General features: G+C 41.9%; 1 protein-coding gene across 1 annotated transcript in view; it reads right to left on the bottom strand.

The window, feature by feature from the left end:
* The window catches only part of LOC102214383 (thyroid hormone receptor alpha-B), a 158,572-nt gene that overhangs the window by 34,881 nt on the left and 102,406 nt on the right, over nucleotides 1-21,285 (bottom strand). The window contains exon 4 of the mRNA XM_005725832.1: nucleotides 3,083-3,461. Within this exon, the coding sequence (XP_005725889.1) occupies nucleotides 3,083-3,138 (56 nt within the window). The 5' untranslated portion in view covers nucleotides 3,139-3,461. The remainder of the gene's footprint in view (nucleotides 1-3,082; nucleotides 3,462-21,285) is intronic.

Here is a 21,285-nt window from a genome sequence, read left to right as displayed (position 1 = left end):
GCCATTCCTCTTCTCGTGTTTGTTTTGCATCTTCCAAGCAACAGTGACGCCATAAATCGCGGCTGTCAGTTACAAATTTTAAACAAGGTTTAAAAAAATATCTGAATGAGAACGTCTGGCGGTGACCGTTCCGAAGAATTCAGACTAGAATCTTTACACGCCGCACACACTGCACGGCGTTATCTGCTGAATGTAAACACCAGCTGAGCCCAACTGGAACTGATCTGGTGGGACTGGTCCTCATCAGCCAGCACCTCCAAACTGCATTCATAATCGGCCTGACAGTCGTTAAGTCCATCTCTAGGTTTACATACGGCATATGATTTGGAGAAAGAGCACATATTCTCCATGTGTGTCAATGTAATTGTTTTCCTTTGCAGGACAGGCGTCCTCCATTTGTCTCTACGTGTAGAAATTAAGAACAGCAGGTCTGTTTGAGGCTTAAGTGCGTTCCCTGACACAAATCCAACAGCACGACACAATTACTGCGAGCCATCTTATGTTATTTACAGTTGAGAGGAGCACTTAATACTTATTGTACACAGAGAAAGCCAACGATTCCACATGCAGACAAGCACCACCAGCCGAGCTGTGATCGTCTCTCGTGCATGATGGATGGGAGGATCTCACATAAGTGCAAAGGATAAAAACAAGCCTCGCGCCTCGTGAACAAAGTTTCCTGGATACAAGAGACTACACAACACTTGTATGGTGTAAGCCTTTACCACTGTTAATGCAACACAGTGCAAGCAGTCTTGCGTCAGCTATGGTGACATGTTCAGAGGAGTGATGCAAGGAAGAATTCGACATGTGCAGGAATTTGTGCATCTTAATATGTTAATAGGAGCACGAAGCAAAACAGCATCAAAAGCGAGTGCGGAGAATGAAATTTAGTGCATAGAATGTATATTTGTATGGATTTATTTATAGAAAAAAAGAAAAGAAAGAAAAATCAGCTGAACAAGGCTGACGACGTATCAATCAATCTTTAGGAGGAGGGCGTATTCTCCGTCTGCCTTCTGGTATCCAAAACACCACTTTAAAGGACCGGATCAGATCACAACAACTGGTTGACAACACGCAGAAGGGAGGGGTAGAAATTTAATAAAATCCACTGTCATGCTGAGCGCACTAGTGATATCCACTCTAAGCAGAAACCACTCCAGTCTGTAGCCTCGGGAGCTTAATTCATCGTCCTTTTAACGTGCAGAGTACTGCAGCCAGCAGGTACAGGTGTAAACAGAGATACACTCAGTTATTACACCCGCACATGTGAAATGAAGCAAGATGTCTTCTGCCACGCCGACTTTCTGTTTCCCCCGGCAGCAGAGCTGTTAATCTCCTGACAGGTGTCCGTGTTATCTTAGGAATCCGTCGGCCTCTCACGGTGCGGAACAGGCAGTCAGTCCCTCCACACGGTAACTAAAACATGACCTTACATTTTACATAAATTTGACTGCGGAGACGAAAGACTGAAAACGTTCCGGTGTTAAATTCAAACACTGCATGTCAATGCCAGTGTCCAGTGTTGCCTTCAAATGCTGGCTTTATCCTCTGACTGCTCAGCCTGTAAATGGTATATACCACATGGTGTCAATACAACTACTCATTTAAGACAACAAGACGACAAACCTGTAAGGAAGGGTCTTTTTCGGCATGATTTAATCCAAACATTTCATGTTTTTGTGACAGTTTTATCCAAAATATATACATTTTTTATTATATTAAGTTAGAGTTCACCCTGAAAATCAAATGTAGGACATGCAGAGAAGTGGTGTGACAGAAGAAGATACTCGTTGAAGGTAGATGATCTACTGTGGTGAGCCCAAAAGGGAGCAACCAAAAGCTGAAAGTGCTATTAATCCATCTGTTCAAATACAACAGGACTGTGAGCAGGTTTATGTAGGACCTACTTCCTTACTACCGAACTAACCCCATCAACTGTATCGCTGTGCAAAACGAGCTACCCGTGACCTCATGCTCGTGACCGCGTGGCAGGATGTAAACACTAATGGGAACCCACTCAGCTGAGCTGTAATTAGCTGGCTGCACGCTTTAATTGGCGGATGTAGACAGACAGTTCCGACATGAAACTGCACACACATATCTAGGTCATGATTTGTGGAAAGAGGTGTTGCTATAGTGTACTTCTTAAGATTCTGACCACCAGCTAGTTTCCACTAGATTCATGCCAGAGGAGAAACACGCATACTTGATTTAAGGGTGAAACAGATTTCTGTTGTGTTAAAATTGCTCATTTAAGAACTTATGGGCAACAACAAATACTATAAAATAAAGACCTGATGTGATTAAACAGAAGCTTTCATGAAGCTTTCAACACTTATTTTGTGAAACCACAAAACCAACCTGTCATTACACCTTCAAATAACTGTGAAGGCGACGTGTCTTTACCTTCGACATTTCACAGTTCAAATGAAAGGAAATCGTGGTGCTTTCTAATTAAAGACTTGTTTCAAACCCAAAGCAGCCTGATATACAGCGATAACTATTTCCTTTACCCAGAGGCCTCTTCCATACAGAGGGGCCCCTTCCTCTAGCAGTATGAGAAAACAGTCCATTCCACTAATATTATGTTTTCATTAATGAGAAGGGGCTTAAAAAGCGCCATGTTTGTTTGCATTTAGGCTAGACTGACTCAGTCTGAAGAAGCTGAGCGAGGGCGGGGACGTCAGGGTCAGGAGCAGCTGAAGGTCTAGTTTCTCAGAAACAAACAACAGACAAGAGGGAAAGGGCAAGAGGGAGAGAGGGGCGAGTGGTACGGAGGAAAAAAAGAGAACACGACGATGCTTAGCTTATCTTGAAAAATGAATACTGCCTTATCAGAAAACTCTTTTCTACAGCACTAAGAAAAAAATCATGGCTGCTTCAGTAAAGATACAACCTACAGTAGGAAAGCTAAAGGTAGAGAAGGAGATGGGATGGCTATAAAGGAACTGGTACGACTACTGCTTACTTTTAACAGCCATTATGAAACAACGATGCCATTTCAAAATTTCAAAATTTGCTTCTGAGGCATTAAACTGTGTTAACGTTAAACAATAAATACATAATTCAAACTCACTGTTTCTCTTCTCCCTCTGATGGGTTAGAGTCCTGCTCCTTGGGCATGTGTTCCATTCACCTTAATTCCATCCAGCAGCCAATCATGAGAGACTGAGGCAAGCCCCACCCTCGGATGCACACTTGTCATTCGCCGGTTGGGACGAGTCGGTCAACAAAACATAACAGGGGCCAGTCCCTAGGGGCCGGTCCCTGGTGTCCTCGGAAGGTGGGTTTTGGGCGTTTCTCCAAAAGGAGTGCACCCGGTGTGTTGTTGCTCAGGGTGATGCTGGAAAATATGAAAGATGATGTAGGTTCCTCGGGTATATCAGCTGGCCTTGAGGCCAGGGCTGGAGGTGGATGACAGTCTCAGGAACGCAGTGGCAGGACTGGGATCCAGGCTGGAAGAGAACAAAGGTCACACTCAGATTAAAAAGTCTCCAGATATGAAACAATGGGAATATGTGCACGACTAAAGCTCCCATCTATCAGGACAATAATGATCACTTAATGATTAATACACTGGAAAAATAGAAACCACATTGAAATATCAGGCATAGATTGAAGTTTAGACTTGCAGAACAGTTGGAAGGTTGGTGGTTCTATCCTTGGCTGCTATGGTCTGCATGCCAAATGTCCTTGGGCAAGATACTAACCCCAAGTTGCTCTCTGATGAATGTGTGTGAATGTTAGATAGAACGCACTTAGAGAACGCAGCAACCACGTCACTAATTATGGAGGAATTATGGCTTAACTCTGAATGTAGGTAGTTAAAGTAGTTGTAGTTTCTGTGGACAGCAACAGAATTAGGATGCTAAAGTTGCTACAAAGACAGCCACTGAAGACCTGGTTGTTCTCGAAACAACCTTTTCAAAGACAACAAGACATTCCACACAACACTCATTTTAGTCCTAAGAGTCCAAACTGACAGTGAGAAATCTGGAAGTATTTATATCAGAGAAGCTGCACAGAGTAAAGGTTACTTTTTTCACTACAACGCTCTATAAAAATGTGTCGGAGAGAATGATCCCAAGATTTGAATCACTAGGAACCAAGGTAGACACAGAAATCAGACCTCAACTCTGTAAAACCCAACCCATCTCAAAACCTGAGACACAAACTCGACCCAAGACCTGACATGTTGCTTTGAAACAGAAAGCATTTATACAACACTTCTACCCAACATGCTTTACAATTTGCCTGTCAGTCACGTACAAAAAAAAACACACAAACAGCAATGGCAGCAAGTCATAGAAAGTCATACAAGGCAGTGGCCTAACCACAAAGAGCAGTTGGGTAAGCGCCTTTGCCCTAGGACATGCAAATTGTAGGAGCTTGGAACTGAACCCAGACTACTTCATAGTTTAGCTACAATTATCCCACACATAAGGCATTTTGGTGCACGTTGTTATCTTGGCGCTCCCTCCCAGTGGGCATTATTTAACTACCCATCTGAATGTATGATCTGCATGAATGCAGACAACTGATAAAGTGAGAACGGGACACAAGACCGAGTCTACAGGCAAGAAAAAGCTAAAAAATAGCCAGGTTTGAGGTTTTGTGCCACGAACGATCAAAAAAAGTCTTCTGAATTTGTTTCACCAAGGATGTGGCCATACTACAACCAAACAAGTACTTCACCACATGTTGTGACCACTGAGTTAAGCTGTCAAATCCACTGAGACTCATACTCCATCTACCATTACATGACCCTTGGACATAAGAAATAGAGGCTTTTACTCATGCATGCAGAAGCAAATAGATTTTTTTCCCATTCACACACAAAGTTAAAGCTGGATAAGTTGGTCTGAAGGTCAGAAACTCTGTCACGTTCAGCTGTTACTGGTGCCATTACTAGTTCCTGGAAAACTGCTTAGAGAACGTCACCTCTTGCAAAGGGTTAAGTAGTTTTAAGATTAACAGCTGAATCCGTGAAAGGGTATGTGTGTTTGTGTAAGTACTAAGAGGATCTTGATCCTTTAACCCCTGCCCTCCTCCCTCTGTTGTTAAAGGAAGGCTTCTTTCTTTCCTTTGCTAACCCTTCATTCGATAGCTTTCTAACAATAGAGCACACACAGAGCACAAGAATGGCCACAAATGAGACCAAATTAGTATTACTAACATAGAGAATATGCTGTGTGCAATACTGTTTTAAAAACAACCTTTCTAAACAGGAAAATGAGGCTTTTATCAGTTATTTTGTGGCCATATTAGCAGAAGGTGACTGATTGTGAAACCCTGAATCTGATAATATCAGACCGATGGTTGCTGAAAACAGTAAGAGTGCACGATAAAATCCAAATGTGTGGTGGTGCACCAAGATTTCTTTAAATCATTTTGCATATCAATCCATTTTCCTCCACTTAAAAATAATTTAAAGACCAATGTTCATCTGTAAAAGCATGACCACTAATGAAGGTAGGCTACATCATTTATCAGTGCATGCAAATAAAGTTAAATGACTTCTATGTTCTTCTAATATATAAAGATGCAATTTTCGACATAGGTAAGTAAATATCTCCTCCATCTCCTCTTTCCTTATGTTTGCAGAGGTGTATATATGCAAGCCCACTGCTCCACCTGTCTGCTGATTGTATAGGAATTTCTTTTAATTATGTATTAATAACATTATTTTATTGTATGATGCCTTGGTGCCAGTGGATTTTAACATGTCTCACACTCATACAGTAAGACAAATGGTGGGGGTCTAGTAAGGAAGTTGGGGGAAGCAGACAACTTCACAGGAAGAATCTTTTGTATCTTCTCTGAGGGACTCTTCTCTGAGGTAGCAAGGGAGTGTGAACCTTAAGGTGTGAAACAGCTGTGTACTGCCTTTTGTTCCTGAAGAAGGTATTTAACTGAGAGCCATGTTAGGCTCGGGAGACTCTGCTGGCCGTCTGCCCCGCGGTCATGCAGGCTCTCCACCAAGCTCAGGTTTTTCTGTTCTTTCTTTGTGATTAAAGAATGTTAGCTACCGCTCACCGCTCGTCTGCAGGCTTTATTTAATGGAAAACTTCCACAACACTATATATGGTGCATCTACTCACTATCCATTTAATCTGTTTGTTAATGCAAATATCTAATAAGCCAGACACATGGCAGCAAACAGAGCATCAGAATTCAGGGAAAAAAGGTGATTTAGGTGACTTTGGATGTGCCATGGTTGTTGTCCAATGGAGACACAGGAGATTCACATCATGGATGTGCAGCTGACAAATGTGCAGTATGTGTGTTGATGCCCATCCACCCATCCATCCATCCATCCATTCGCTTCCGCTTATCCTTATCCTTATCCTTTTCAGGGTCGCGGGCGGTACTGGAGCCTATCCCAGCTGTCATAGGGCGAGAGGCGGGGTACACCCTGGACAGGTCGCCAGTCTGTCGCAGGGCTAACACACAGGGACAGACAACCATTCACACTCACATTCACTCGCACATTCACACCTAATGGCAATTTGGATTTTCCAATTAACCTATCCCCACAAGTTGCATGTCTTTGGACGGTGGGAGGAAGCCAGAGTACCCGGAGGGAACCCACGCAAACACGGGGAGAACATGCAAACTCCACACAGAAAGACCCCGGCCTGATGTTGGAATTGAACTCAGGACCATCTTGCTGTGCGTCAACAGTGCTAACCACCGTGGCACCGTGCTCACCTATATATATGTAACGAAAAATAATTTCCCCCAGGGATCAATAAAGTATTCTGATTGTGATTCAAATGGATTGCTGCTGGACTTTGCATTATTGGGCCCTTACCAACCACCGATAAATTTCTGAATGCAGAGTTGTATGTGAGAATAATAAAACTGGTTTTATTAACATTGCAAACATTGTACAATCATCAGCTAAAAATTTTAATAAACATCTGTTAAACAAAACAACCTTAATCAAGAACCCCACAAAGACTAAACATTAGGCATGAAGTAGGCACTTAAAGACACTTAAAGATAAAACACACGCACACACACTGAGCGGAGTAGTCTACAAGGCTGAAACCAACAGGGCAAACTGTGGCGTGACATTGATATAGGACAGGAGTGATATAAACTGCATATCAAATATAAATGGAGTGTGCTTTATCATAGCTCTACTCTCTATCAACATCAACAGATCACCACTACAAGTGGCATTAACCTCAGTATGTGTCTGTAACACAAACAATAAGTCGTTTATCACTAGGGATGGGTACCGGTGTCCGGTGCCATCATAAACGGTAGTAACCAGACCGAAAAGCAGCGCACATTTCGGTGCTTTATTACGGTGCTTTTTTTCCCTGAGCTGTGATACACTTCTAGCCAATCATTTTACGTTTCCGAGGATAGTAGGCGGGGCCAGGTACGTACATTCTGTTAGAGCAGAGCTACAGATTAAAAATGTCCCAGGCGAAGCGGTCAAAAGTCTGGCTGTACTTCACAGCAAAATATGCAAACTCAGCAGCCTGCAACAAGTGCTTTAAGCTGATACTGTGATACTGTCAAAGGAGGTAACACCAAGAATCCGATTAAACAGCTGGCGACGCATAGCGTTTTTTTTTTAAAGCCGAGAAATGCGCCGTATTTGATAGCTTGCTGCAAGACCTCACACCGTGCACGTCGGGTGGGTTGCCAGTTATCGGACCCGGAGCAACATCCCCCAAAAACCCGAAGAATAGAGTCCTGGCCCCTAGCCCTGCCAGTGTAGCAGAAATGATGAGGATGATGATGGCAGCAGCAGCCGTTCTTCTCTGCGTGAGTAGCTTCATGTTGTTCGTGTGTAATTTACGTTGAGTACGCTAACCACGTTATTACATTAATGCACGTAAGGTGAACTAGCAAACACCGTCGTAGTTACATACGGCTGTCTTCTTGTTTGATGGCAGATACTCCCTTCACCCTGGCCAAAAAGGCTAAAATGACCAAAGAGAAAGTGGGAAACAGCTAAACATGAGAGGTTTTGGACAAAGTTTGTGTTTTTTCCATTGTTTAAGCACTGCTTCCAGCCAAGAGTGATGCCATATATGGCCCATAGCTGCAGAAAAGGCTCACATTGTTATCTTTTTACAAAAAAAAACAGCTGAACATGAGAGGTTTTTGGACCAATTTTGTGTTCTCCATTCTTTAAGCACCGGTTCGAGCACCGTTTAAGCACCGGCACCGTTTCAAAAGTACCGATTTGGCACCGGTATCGGATAAAACCTAAAAGATACCCATCCCTATTTATCACATTGGAACAATGAGCTCAAAATCTGAAAGCAGAGTATTGTCTGATTAGGAACTGAAATTACATCCAAGTACCATATGCTATTAGAGCAAGACAAGTCTTTTTAGAACTGGACCCTATTCCTTTCCATTTTCTTCAGTGTATCTATAAACAGCGAGGCTCTAGGGAACTGTAAATTATAATGATGCTGCAGGTTTAGTTTCGGGGTATATTTGTAGAAATAGTGCTTCAAGCCTCTGGTTAGGAGTTATAACAGCTTCTTTTGGACTAAAAAGCGTTGGCAACTATAAGAGGGTAAGTACCCACTGGGGTGGTTGCCCTGGAACTATGTGCCATCCGAGCTTTTCTTCTGCTTGCTTTAGCATCGCTAATTGCAGAGGCACTGCTCTTTGTCGACTTTTACTTCGTTGTGAACCTTTTTACATCCTCTTCATTTTTTCCTCTACATTTCCTCACTGTATTGTGTTTGCCAACAGTGAGTTATAGGGAAGTGCTAGTGCATGTTTTTTTCTAATTTGTTCTAAATTGTAAGATTTCCCGCACTGGAGGCCTGGACTTCACTGCTGGAGTTTCTTCCAGTTTTTAGTCCTAAAACTAAAGACTGTCAGTTTTTTAATGTTCAAGTGTTTCCATCAATTTTCTCCAGAGTCCAGATCACAGGGGTAGAGTCTCCTCTCCTTGGCTACTTCCAGCAACTTTTGCAACAAGGCATGAGCCCATGGGGCTAGGCCCAACCGAGCTCAGCCCCAAAGAGCTACACAAGCCTGGGCCTCAGTGGGCTCACTAGCTGGGTCCGGTGCAGCGTGGATCAGTAGTAGTCGAGTGCAGTCACTGGTTGCAAATACTGGCTACATGACTTTTTGCAGCACTTGTCCCCTCTTGGCCATTAAAAAGACTGCAGGTTTAACACACTTCCACATAGACTTTGAATCTGAAAAGTGAAGCCAAAGTCTATTTTTCATACCATTTATGGTCCTACCAAAAATGGGCTTCCAAAAACTTTGATGGTGGTGAATTTTTTCTGTTTTCACACCGTTTAAAAACAGTTACTCTAAAAACACTCCTTTAGTGTTAAATCAAAAAACACGGGCTGTTTACTGATCTCTGCTATTGACCAGGCTTCTTTAAAGCGTTCAACCTTTAAAAGGACATACAGTAAATTCTGAATTCCACCCAGAGAGCTCCCTAACCTTTGTATTGATTTATAACAGGCATTAACTTTAGTTCATGTTACTACAAAGAGTGTTGAGTCATTAAACAGATCGTCCAAACTCGGCACCATGTTTGACAAACTCTTCCACAACTTCTCTCTTCTATAAACTCACTACCTGTGAGTTTATGCAACATAAAGTGGCACACGGTATCATGATCACAGATAGGATTGAGCCTCGAGCTTGTTAAGTACTTGTGAGGCTGTATCTGCTACCCTACCACACTTAGAACATCCCCATATATATATATATATATATATATATGTATGTGTGTGTGTGTGTGTGTGTGTGTGTGTGTGTGTGACTGTAGAAATGTTCTATAAGTCTTTGTCAAAAAGTGACATCGCATTGGACTTTGCAATAAAACTTATCTCCCCCTGTCCACAAGCTATAACGTTCACCTGTTTCATCTTAACTGTGTCCTTGTTTGCTCTCATTCGTCCTTGATCCAATTCAGGAAGTTATGCTTGTATAAATATTCCCTATATCCAAGGTCAGGGCATGAAAATATATTTTAAGTGGTCTAGGGCCAGTAATGTGTACATTGCATACTTGAGCTATGGAAAGACAGCATGAAACAGGGAAGATGAAAGGGGGCAAAGTGAAAGACTAAGAGCCAAGAAAAAAAGTTGGGGATAATATATACAGTACATGGAGAGTGGAAGTAAAGCTGATGAAAGCTGGAATGAAGACAAAACAAACCTACTTATATGTGAGCTCGAAGACAAATAACAGGACGAGGTAGAGCTTGTCAAAGCTCTCATTCGGGTCTTTTTGAGCATGAACATACAGGGTGGGCCATTTATATGGATACACCGTAATAACATGGAAATGGTTGGTGATATTAGAGTCCTGTTTGTGGCACATTAGTATATGTGAGGGGGCAAACTCCTCAAGATGGGTGGTGACCATGGTGACCATTTAGAAGTCGGTTATCTTGGATACAACTTTTGTTTTTTTGTTTTTTTCAATAGGAAGAGGGCCATGTGACACATCAAACTTATTGGTAATGTCACAAGAAAAACAATGGTGTGCTCGGTTTCAACGTAACTTTATTCTTTCATGAGTTATTTACAAGTTTCTGACCACTTATAAAATGTGAAAAGAAAGAATTTTCATGAAAGAATTAAGTTTCGTTGAAACCAAGCTACTACTACCACTACTGTACATACAAAAAAACCCCACAATAACCTTACTCCTTGATTTGAAAATAGGCCACCAACGTCTCTCGTGGAGCCTTCTCCAGGCTCCCTGGTGTACTGAAAGTGAATGAAAACTGTGCCAAATTTGAGCATTCTTGTCTTTATTTAACAGTAAAGGTCAGCCAAGAGACAGAGTATAGGGAAGAGAATCACCTCTAACATTCATTGGTTGTCCATTACACACTAATCCACTTTATATCATAAAGTCCCCCTATAGCGGTCACTGCAGCTATTGAAACACATCAAAACACCTCATACAACATTTTGAACTTCACCAGTGTCCATCCATTTAGCCTGCCAAAACATAGTAAATGCTCTCTAACGTATACATAGGCATGATTTTCACACCCAAATACAGAACAAAAAAAAGGAGAAAACTAATGCTCACTGCCTACTGATGCACACCTTTTCAGTGAGTTATTCAACCTTAAAACTGGAGCAAACTGTTGCATACTGTTTTCACACTGAATGTGCCCCAGATTCATTCATTCATGACTCCTCGTGGTGTCAATTACATCGACTTGCAGTGACGAGGAAGAATCTCACGGGGAAATCGGTGCACTAATCATAAAGCAAACAATTTCAACCAACACCTTATTTAAACAACGATAATGATAGGCACACTGACACAGAAACCAGAATCCAGTTACCTTTAGTTAAACAGACATCATGATGTGTCATAGATTGTCTTGTCAATGTGTCCAGTATTGTTGAATCGTTGTACCATGATGCCAGTGTTATCATAAGATAGCATTACCGCTTCATTATGGTCCCCATATTCTCCACAACTTCGCAACAGTTTTTTTAACAATCAGTGATCATCTTATGGAGGATCTTTGAGGTTTGAATAAGTTTGATTAAGTCCTATTTTAATGCATTTATGAGATTTCTGGAAGAAGAGCCTGCAGCAGCAGCAGTCACAGAATAAAAAGAAAAACTTTGTCACAAGTACGGTATAAAGTAACGCAGCAGAAGTTTATTGACAAACCAGTATCCCAAAGTTTAGTTTTCAAAGATTTCGACATCAATTTTGCATGCATGCATGCAGAGCATGCAGCTACATTTGCTCCAAGTGATTTACAACACTCATAACATTCTTTAGATCCTGTTTGCTGATGGACAAGATGACACATTCATAAAGATCCTGATGACTGTGCATTCATCAAATATTGATGCGATGACATTTTATGTGAAAAAGACTTCCAAAATTTAGGTTCAAGGAATTCTAGGAAGCACGCACGGCCACCCACACTCTTTAAAACTCACACATCTCAGCTTCATCTACCTTGACTAGCACACTTTCCAGTACGGCCTCAAAATTTTAATTGGACCTGCAAACGCTGGCGTTTTCCCCTCAAACAGGGTTCACCTTTAATTGCATGCTTTAAAATGCATCAAAAGAATAACTAGTGAATGCATGTTGATGCCTGGAGAAGCAGAATTCATTAAACATGACCTACTCTCTTTCTATGCCGTTTCAGGCCAGAAAAAAGAAAGAAAAAAGAGAAAATGAAAGAAAAATCAAGGTACCTCTGCTCTTGAAAAGCAGAGAAAATGAAGGTGGATGACAATGGAGAATGTGGATATTGTTAATTTGTATCGATTTGGGGAAAATCAAAAGAAAATAAGTGGTTGAAATAAAATAAAAGGACATTTCTTTTTTATCTCTACATCAGCTGGCAGTCAGTTCATGTGAGAATAAGCTGTCGTGCAGCTTTGACATGCAGATGTTGCTGCATCTATGTCTAATTGCAAACTTCCAGCTTCTAAACCATCAATGAGAAACTGATTTGCCACATCTGACATGCACGTCTCGTGTCACTCAAGGTCTTCCGTTATACTGTCAACGAACAATATTTTTAAACCCTCGCATGATCGATGCGATCGTAAAACCAGCCCGAGTGGTCTAATGAATGTTTGTCGATGAAGCGACTGCGTTGTTTGTGGTACTCCAGGCGAAAAGACGATGACAGGCCTCATTTACAAACACTTCGTAAAAATGTTTCGCGCGCAAACGCAGGATTTATGCGACTTTGTTTGCACAAGAGGACAAACTGCTGTCGAGCACGTCTGCGCTAAAGATCATTAAGTCTGGATTATTGCAGAAAACAAATCTTTGAATTAAACCGTTGGCCTATTATTAATCCATTCATTCATTAGCAGAATATGACATTGAAAACTGTTCATTTAATGGACGCATTGAGCAAATATCCATGAAATTGATGCCCTTTCATATCAACGTTTACACCCTCATTATTTCACATAATTAAAGGAAACTTCTCTTTCTTTGTTTACCACAACTGCACATCTGCAATAGAGACAAAACCACCAGAGCACTTTCACTGTCTTATCATGTGTTTTTCACATGTTTGCATGCTGAAAATTGACCCTTAACCTAGTAGATTACTAAGTGAAGCCTGTAAATCTTGACCAATCGTCACTACGAAGCAGCACACCTCAGTTTATGGGTCAGATCCACTAACACACACATGCATGTCAGTTAGAAGTAAATTTACCTGTGCACATGACTCAGGAATGCATCAGGAACTTTGCAAGCAATTTTGTACACACCCTCATTACTGTTCTATCTCAGCAAATCTAGAACCTGCAGTAAATCTGTTTGGTTACACGTTCTCGATGGTTCTGCATGCAGTTTGTAACCTCTAAAAACCAGTTCCAGGCTAAGATTGACAACCCTAATGACGCTTCGGAGCAAGTCTAAAAATATGCCCCCACCCCAATTACGTGTCTATTTAAATGTCAAAATGTCCAGTGTCTAATTAGGAGAAAATTTGCACCCTTATGTGTTGCCCGAGCATTTTGATTTAGAGCTAATTAAATCATGAGGATTGCAGTCAAGCCTACATGGTGCTTGCTAAAGGCCCTACTAGTATAGATATTCATGTACAAAAGTTTATACACATGTCTTTTCATTTAAAATATGAAATTAGTTGAGGTGAAATAAGCACACATTAAAAACAAAGCATAAACATGTCTTTCCCTGTAGTTGCAGCAGTTATAATGTAAATGCCAGTGTTAATGCAGTGGAGGATGATGGTGCATGCATGCCTAGCCTCTTGAGCTCCTGAAGAGAGCCCTTATTAAAATTCACACCATGACAGCAGACGTTGGGGTCAGTGCTCCCGAATCCCAAGGGTTGCCGGGGCAATTAGTGGTTAAGTAATGAAGAAGGGGCAGGGTAAAGTTGTTGATGCAGTCCGATCATAGAGCAAACGGTGGTAGAAAAGGGGAGGAGGAGGGAGGTGTTAGTACCTCGGGGTTAAAAGTAGTCAAAGGCAAAGACATCATATTTCATGCTTGGTCTCTCTCCAGGCCAATTACTGCCAGGGAATTATCAATATGCGCTAATAGATCACGGCGAAGCAACAAAATTATGTCTGTTGCGGCCATTCTTCTAAGCGTGACCTTGTGGTTGCGAGTATATACAATCACAGATGTCTGCATACACAAAAAATGTTAATGTTCAACATCCACGTGTATACACAGATGGGGATTCAAGGTTTCACGCTCGTCAGGTAAAGGACAAATACAGAAACTACTCAGAAAGTGCATACATCCATTTATTTACGTTGGTGGAAGCAATAACAACTCAGTCAGCAGCTTGCGACAGGCGCCGCAGGAAACTCTTAAAGAAAAACAGCATGTAGGAATCTCTCGTTACAAACAGTTCGAACTCTGACGTACTTTGACAGCGAGCGTTCGGGTGTAATTAGGTGCGCTTGGTTTGCCTCATGTATCCTTAATTCAGATGTCAAGCAAACCAACACTGGATTTTTTTAAAATGTGACACATGTTCTTTGCTTGATTCGTAACAACAGGGTTTCATTTGCAAAAGAGCCCTCGTCTCACTGCTTGTATATCAAACGCTTTGATACACAACACATGCTAAATCCCCCAGTTTTCCAAAAAACCGTGAAAAGAGTTTCTCCTCTTGTATAACTGCAGTGCATTCTCATTCAGTTTGCATGCACTTGTCTTTAAGTATGCATACTGCAAGTTTTGCATATTGCCCCCCAACCACCACTGCTATTTCTCTTAATCCTTGCATTAACTATCTCTGTCATCTCTTCTTTTTTCTTAATTTTATGCCCTTGCAATTTTTTTCGTCGCCTCTTCACCATCTGTCCTTACCATATACTTTGAACATGCCACTCTCACTGATGGTCGTGGCGACGATAAAGCTGGTAGAACAGCACGCACGGGAAAGCAGAACCGCTGTTTATTTTGCTATTCAATCATCAAGAAGACATGTTACCAAAAAAGGCATAAAAAAACGATTCCAAACAAAAAAAAAGGACATAACTACTGTGAACTCACAGACTTAAACATTTTGAAGCCCTTATTGATCCTAATTAATACTACCTTGGGTGTTGTTGTAGTCAAAACTGACCATATTTAGATGAAGGGACTAACTAACAGTACTTGGTGAGTAAGGTTCATCCACAAACTGCATGGATACATTCATAACAGACACACACACTAATTTGTGGTAATTAGTGATAAATAAACAATGAATAAAACACCAGAACTTCCCCAAACTCAAGAACAGACTTCTTGGGTGGGGTTTTAATGCAATTAAACGCACAGCAGGCCATAATATTTTGTCAGCTCATTACCTCACAAATGCGTCAAGAGGCAGGCAGCACACCACAAGCACGCGCTAGCTGTTCATTTCAGACTCTCTAATTATGTGAGGTGAAGCCAGATGGCTCCTGTATTTGCATCCACCTGTCACCTATCGTGGTCCCTAACAAGGATTTCTTACAGAGGAGACTTCTAATGAAAAAGTTGCATGGTTGTTGTGAAGGAGAAATTTAGTGTTGGACACACTAATATGAGAGCCTGTGTGAACTGACTCGCATTATGGAGCCAGCTTCAAGTGGACATAAGAAGAACTGCACTTTAACATCGGATTCATTTTTTCAGCCCACGAGGATTCTGCTTGGTCTTGCTGAAACAGGCAAGCGAGCAGAGAGAAGTCAGCAGAGCCAGTTCATATACAGACAGGCATGCTGGAAATACTTTAAAACCTTTGTTTACCCAGATTAAGGAGTCTGAGCACACATTCGACCTCAGTAGCCGCCCAATTACAGTGTTCAAACAAACCGTGGACAGTTAAAGGTCAGCTGCCTTGCTCAGCGGCATGTCAGCAGTAGCTGTTTAAAGGGAAGCCCAGCGGCACACCACAGCAGATCACGCTGGCGCCTGGCACCGAAACTGAAGACCAATGGAAGACATAAATTTACATGAGACATTTGAATACTAGCAGGGCACGGCCAAGTCGCTAATGATGCTGCCAGCCTCCCCTTCGTCGCTCCCAACAGTACAAAGTCTCCTATTCTTAACATTTTATTGTCCCATTAAAGCAGACAGCTCATAAATCTTAACGAGGCTCAAGTAAAAACAACAGACGTTTTGTGTCCTTCCTTTGTGTCTTTCTGCTATGCCGTCTGTTCTGATCTTGATTTGTGCGTCAGTTAACGTTAAAAATAATCAATAAAGGTTGCGGCTATGAAGCTGGTTTTTTTTTTTATTGCCAATAAACGTGTCATTTAATTCTATCATTCAACAGATGAATCAATTAGCCTTTGAGACAGGTAAATAATTGCTTATAATAAGTTCTCAGAGTCCAAAGAAACAATAATATTACATTTGAATATGTTGATCCTGGCAAGTTTATTAAGATGGTTTTCTTTACTGTTTCCCTTCACAGTTAAATCTATGTTTTAAACGCTTTAAAGGCAGCTTTATTGCAGTGGTACTTTTTAAAGACAAAAGTAAAAATAAATGCACACAGAACAGGCTTGTAAAAAAATAAAATAAAAGGGCAAAGCTGGATTAAAATGAACTCTCTCCAACAGGTCTGTGTTAATCCTAAAAAAGTAAACATAGGATGGTCAGCAGGCCTAAAGGTACTGTACTGCAACTAAAGTAACCCTTGTGTTTGCATACAGATCTAAACTGAGGCCAAAGATTAAAGTGCAGCATGAGTAAGGCCCAGGTCATATATGCCTAGAGACCAGCTGTTGACCCCTCGACACTTACCGTGAAAAATGTGTATGTCAGCTGCTGTAAAATCAGTTGCTTAAGCTCCTGAACCAGGCCTACAGACTGGTCAGAGACCCCCAAGGCAAGTGTGTAGTGGTTGCTGGCAGCCTCCTTCTAATTGCTTTGGTTGCTCTGCTGTGGTTACTTGTAGTTTGCATGGAGGAAGGTGAGTTGACTGTGGCAATCTGATGCTGAGGCTTTCATAGAGCCCCAATCTCACCATCATGGAGTCAGTCCGCAATTAAACAAAGAGACTGTCTAAATCCACAGAACGGAGCAAAGCCTGCCAAATACCTGAAAAACCCCGTGTAGACAATCCAGTGCCTTATTTTTAAAAGCACCCTTGCTATACTTTTAGTGCACAGTGCTGTACATCTCCAGGTACTTTTGACATATTAACTTTTAATGCACTAGGCGGAGAACAATTTGCCCTTTCTTGCTCTTACTTCCACTTTCTCCTCTCTCCTCATGTCCCTCCTCTTCCCACCCTCCTTTGGCAAGGACAAGTTCAGGTGCTGCCAAGAATGTGACTGAGTTTGGAAAACAAATCCAGCTAGCTTCTCTTTCTTTGCTCTTCGAGTTTTCTCTTTTGCACCAATGGCTGTTGTTTCTTGTTCTTTTTTAAGGTGGGCCACTGAGTGCAGCAGAGCTCCCGACAAAGGTTTGCAATTGAGGTTTTAGACAGCGACCTGCAGCTCACCGCTTTCAATGCAGCTGAGCTAAGCCTCTTTCTAACCCATTCTTACAAACACACATTCAGCCGTTTCTCCAGCTTATTAAAAAAGTGCATTCTGTGAAACTGGAGGCTGTATAGTATACTTCCACTTCCTGACACTTGTTCATTTCCTCACAGCTAATAGGACACGACAGATGGATGAAGGATAGCTCCTTTTGGAAGTTTGTTGTGTTCCCCTAAAAGGGTCCAGGCGATTAGGGAAGGTAACAAAAAGTGTCCGGGTCGGAAAAAGGAGACAGAGAGGCAAAATGGTTAAATTAAAGAGTTTTATTAAAGTTTCTATTAATAACTCAGCTAAAAGAGATGGACAGACAAGCCGCTATCACCATTTAAAGAAACAAAACAAAACTCAAGCGTCGGTCAGTAAACTGAAAAGTAAGTCAGGGTTAGTGGTTAGTAACCAAACACACTCCTCTCCGCCAAGCAGGAGAGCAGCTCACTAGCTGCACCCACTCACATGGCACCCTGGCACCCGAGCTCACCTTTCTCTGCCCTTAAATACTTAAGGTGGCAAAAAGGAGGCACCTAAGGCAAGAGAGGACACGCCCACACAGGCAACTTCAGAAGGAGGCCCTGCTAGGACCGTAACAAAGTTAAAGAATTAACGGGCATTAGCAACAATGGGTGGTTGACAACCACCCACACTCCCTTATCTCCTTTATAATCTGTAAATAAATGATGGACCATGACATCACCCATTGGTTAGTGCAGTCCTGCTTTTTAAGCCTTGATTTCAGCAATTTTACTTCTATGTCGCTTTTGTTTGTTCGTTTTGGTGTACTGAGCATACTTGGACAAGAAGGTGGAGTGTTAAGGTAACAACAAAAGGTGCATCCATCAAATGTATGGGTCCACTGGACAGATACAGAAAGCCGTTATTTAGCATTAAGAAATATATAAAGCAATTACTACTACTTCAATCACCAGCACAGGCTTCTTGGATGGGCCACACCTCACAGCAAGACATAACTTGTAAGACAGTTATATTAAAAAACTTAACTCAAACTCAAATATAGCTGAGAGGTCCAGTTCGGTGCTTCAAAGTAAACCCTAGTAAACATCTAGCATCATTGCAACCAAGAAAGACCCGAACTCTTCCACGGCATGCATTTTTAATTTCTCTTTGATATTTGGGCTGACTGGGACCCGGTCAATGTAAAAACAAAGAATCACCAGATTTTTTTTTTTTTTACCCGATCTAAGAAAAATGAGAGCCACATATGAGGATATTCGTTTTAAATTTTGATAAAACAGTGGCAGTATTAATGTCCTCGTAAGTGGATATCAGGCCCTTGTAGAGCAAAATTGAGTATATTGGTCTAGACAACCCAAAATGTCCACATATGTGGACGCCAGGTCCTAGGAGGACCACTATTTAGCTATTTAAAAATAAAATAACTTTTTCCATAGTGGTCACCACCCAGTGCAGGGACCAGGTGCATAATGCTGGTTTAACTTTAAGACTGAAATGCTGGAGAAGAGTTTCCTCTGTGCGCGTGCACTCTCACGCCAAACGTCACTCTACCAGAGAGGAAAAGGTGTGACTGTGTGGTGTGTCGGCGTGTGCAGGTGGTATAATTAGTCTAGAGGAGCAGCAAATTCTGTTTTCAGTGTGTGAGCATGTGCATTTATTAATGTGTGTGTTACTGTATAATTAAGTGTGTCTCAACATTAGGCAGAGTGAGCTGGCAATGCTGATACTAGAGGAGAGTTTGCGCGTCTGTGGTGCGACTGGGCGCCGAGCCTAACGTGCCTCAGTGTGCGTGTGCATACGTGTGTGTGTGCGTGCACGGCCATACACACTCAAGCAGGCTGACTGCACGGGTAACTTTATCCAACTGTGCCAGCAATCTGGGACTCCGATTTCCCTCTCCTCCCCTCCCGCCTCGCTCGCTTCTTTTCACTGAACCCACACAGTTACTGTTGCCATATCAACAGCCCTGGGAGAGGTCTCCTTTTCGCAGATACGTGATGGAGCAACAGGAAAACTCCCAGAAGGCCACAGCCATGGCAGGCTTATCAGCAATATCAGTACTGATATGTTTGTGAATGAGCGTTATACGCAAACTTGCTGGAACCTTCAAAAAACCCATCAACAGCAGACGTCCATCCATGCCAGAGGTAGTGCAACACTGCTCAAGGATACATCAAGGTGATGCCCTTGAGCTTTCCAGATAGGCACAGAATGTCACTATGGCACTGCTGATGGTTTCATTCTTTCAGCTATTTACCTTTTTTTCCAGATAATTTGAATTTGTATGAAGTTGACTGTGAAGCAGCAGCAGCTGTGCATGTCAAGTTGCACTACACAAGCCTAGCAGTGAGTATTTTATGTCTTCCAGCCTGCGTTCACTTTCTCAGAGTTTACGAACAAGGCTGGGGTGCAGGCACCAGCCGCAGCGCAAACAGAACAAAACAGACTCGCGTCAAGCGCACAAACAAAATCATATAAATAAATATGTGTAAATTATCAAGAGAAATGAAAAAGCCTAAACAAATTGGGATGGGTTTAGATTTGAGAGGGAGCCAGTCTGAGCTCCGCTGGGAAGACAATCATTAAGATTCAGCCCCACATCATCTGGTTTCTTTACGGGAATGGAAATGTGCTGTAATCAGTTATACAAGTCGATTTTTCTATTTCTTACTGTGCAGTATGGCACTTCGAGTGCTATATTATACTACATACGTCCTGGGAATGTGCTCGCTGCATGCATGCATGATGACAACTGGCCGTGTATAAGATGACACCTCTGACAAGACTGAGGCCATCCTGACCATATTTGAGAGCTCAAACACTGCAAGAGTGAGCCGTGCCCGTCGGGTATTCAGGTCAGCTGCCTGTCAGCCTGTTTAAAGAGAACAGACGTACTAATAAGCAGAGGAGCATTCATCAGACTCTTTAGTTTATCGTGCAATATAGTCTGTCATCATCTGCTTGATGCTTTAAATATTACCATTTCACTGCAGAAGGCTGACAGACTGAAAATATGCCTACCAATATCTGCGTTACCCACATAAAAGCTTTACCCAGGCTGGCAGTCATATTTAGTGCCCCCCTGGATACCACCCATCATATTTAGTGACTGAAGCCTTGGTAGGTACCTGCTGCAATCTTATTGCTGTGCTTCTCTAGCACAGCAATAAGATCCTGCAACAGGTGCAGAACTGCTTCATCGATTGCTACGTTTATCTAAGCGAAGATGCTGAACAGAACAAGGACTGAATTCACAAACAGCAGTCTGATTATTTTGCTCCAGCTATTTGTCCCAAAGTTAAACATTTCCAAAGGAAAGCCTTTTAAAACCTTATTGTGTGTTTCAGATGGTAAGCTGGTTATTTTACGCATTTTTTCATGTCCTGGCGACTCTAAGTTGACAACAGTCACACACGAGTAGTTGGAGACTATATTTAGTCCTGTATGCAACAAACCTGGATTTTCAATGCCTTTGAAATTGATGTAAGACAGCCAACTGGTCTGCAACCAGTTGCAACCAGTTGCAACCTGTTGCCCGCTGCAAAGCAGCTTGGGTGCATCAAGAAAATGATAAAATTGCAATCAGATGGAGTCAGTCTGCTATCAGCTTGCAGTTCAAGGGCAATCACCAGCTTTTCCTAGTTGTAATGAGGTTGTTATCCTATTTTTATTCTAGTGTGATTGAGCTATTACATAGTAATAACTCTCCAACAACGTGCCCAAAAGCATTTGAGGAAGTTATGTGTATTTAGCAAGAGTAACTTATAGTCACTAATATTCAAATGATGTCAAATTAAAAAAAAGAATATTTTAATGTAAATCTGCCCCTT

This window comes from Pundamilia nyererei, unplaced genomic scaffold, assembly GCF_000239375.1.
Source record: "Pundamilia nyererei isolate P.nyererei 1_Seehausen unplaced genomic scaffold, PunNye1.0 scaffold00017, whole genome shotgun sequence".
In the NCBI taxonomy this organism is placed as follows: Eukaryota; Metazoa; Chordata; class Actinopteri; order Cichliformes; family Cichlidae; genus Pundamilia; species Pundamilia nyererei.
Note: the sequence above shows the minus strand (reverse complement) of the source record. Positions and strands in the feature narration are given on the sequence as shown.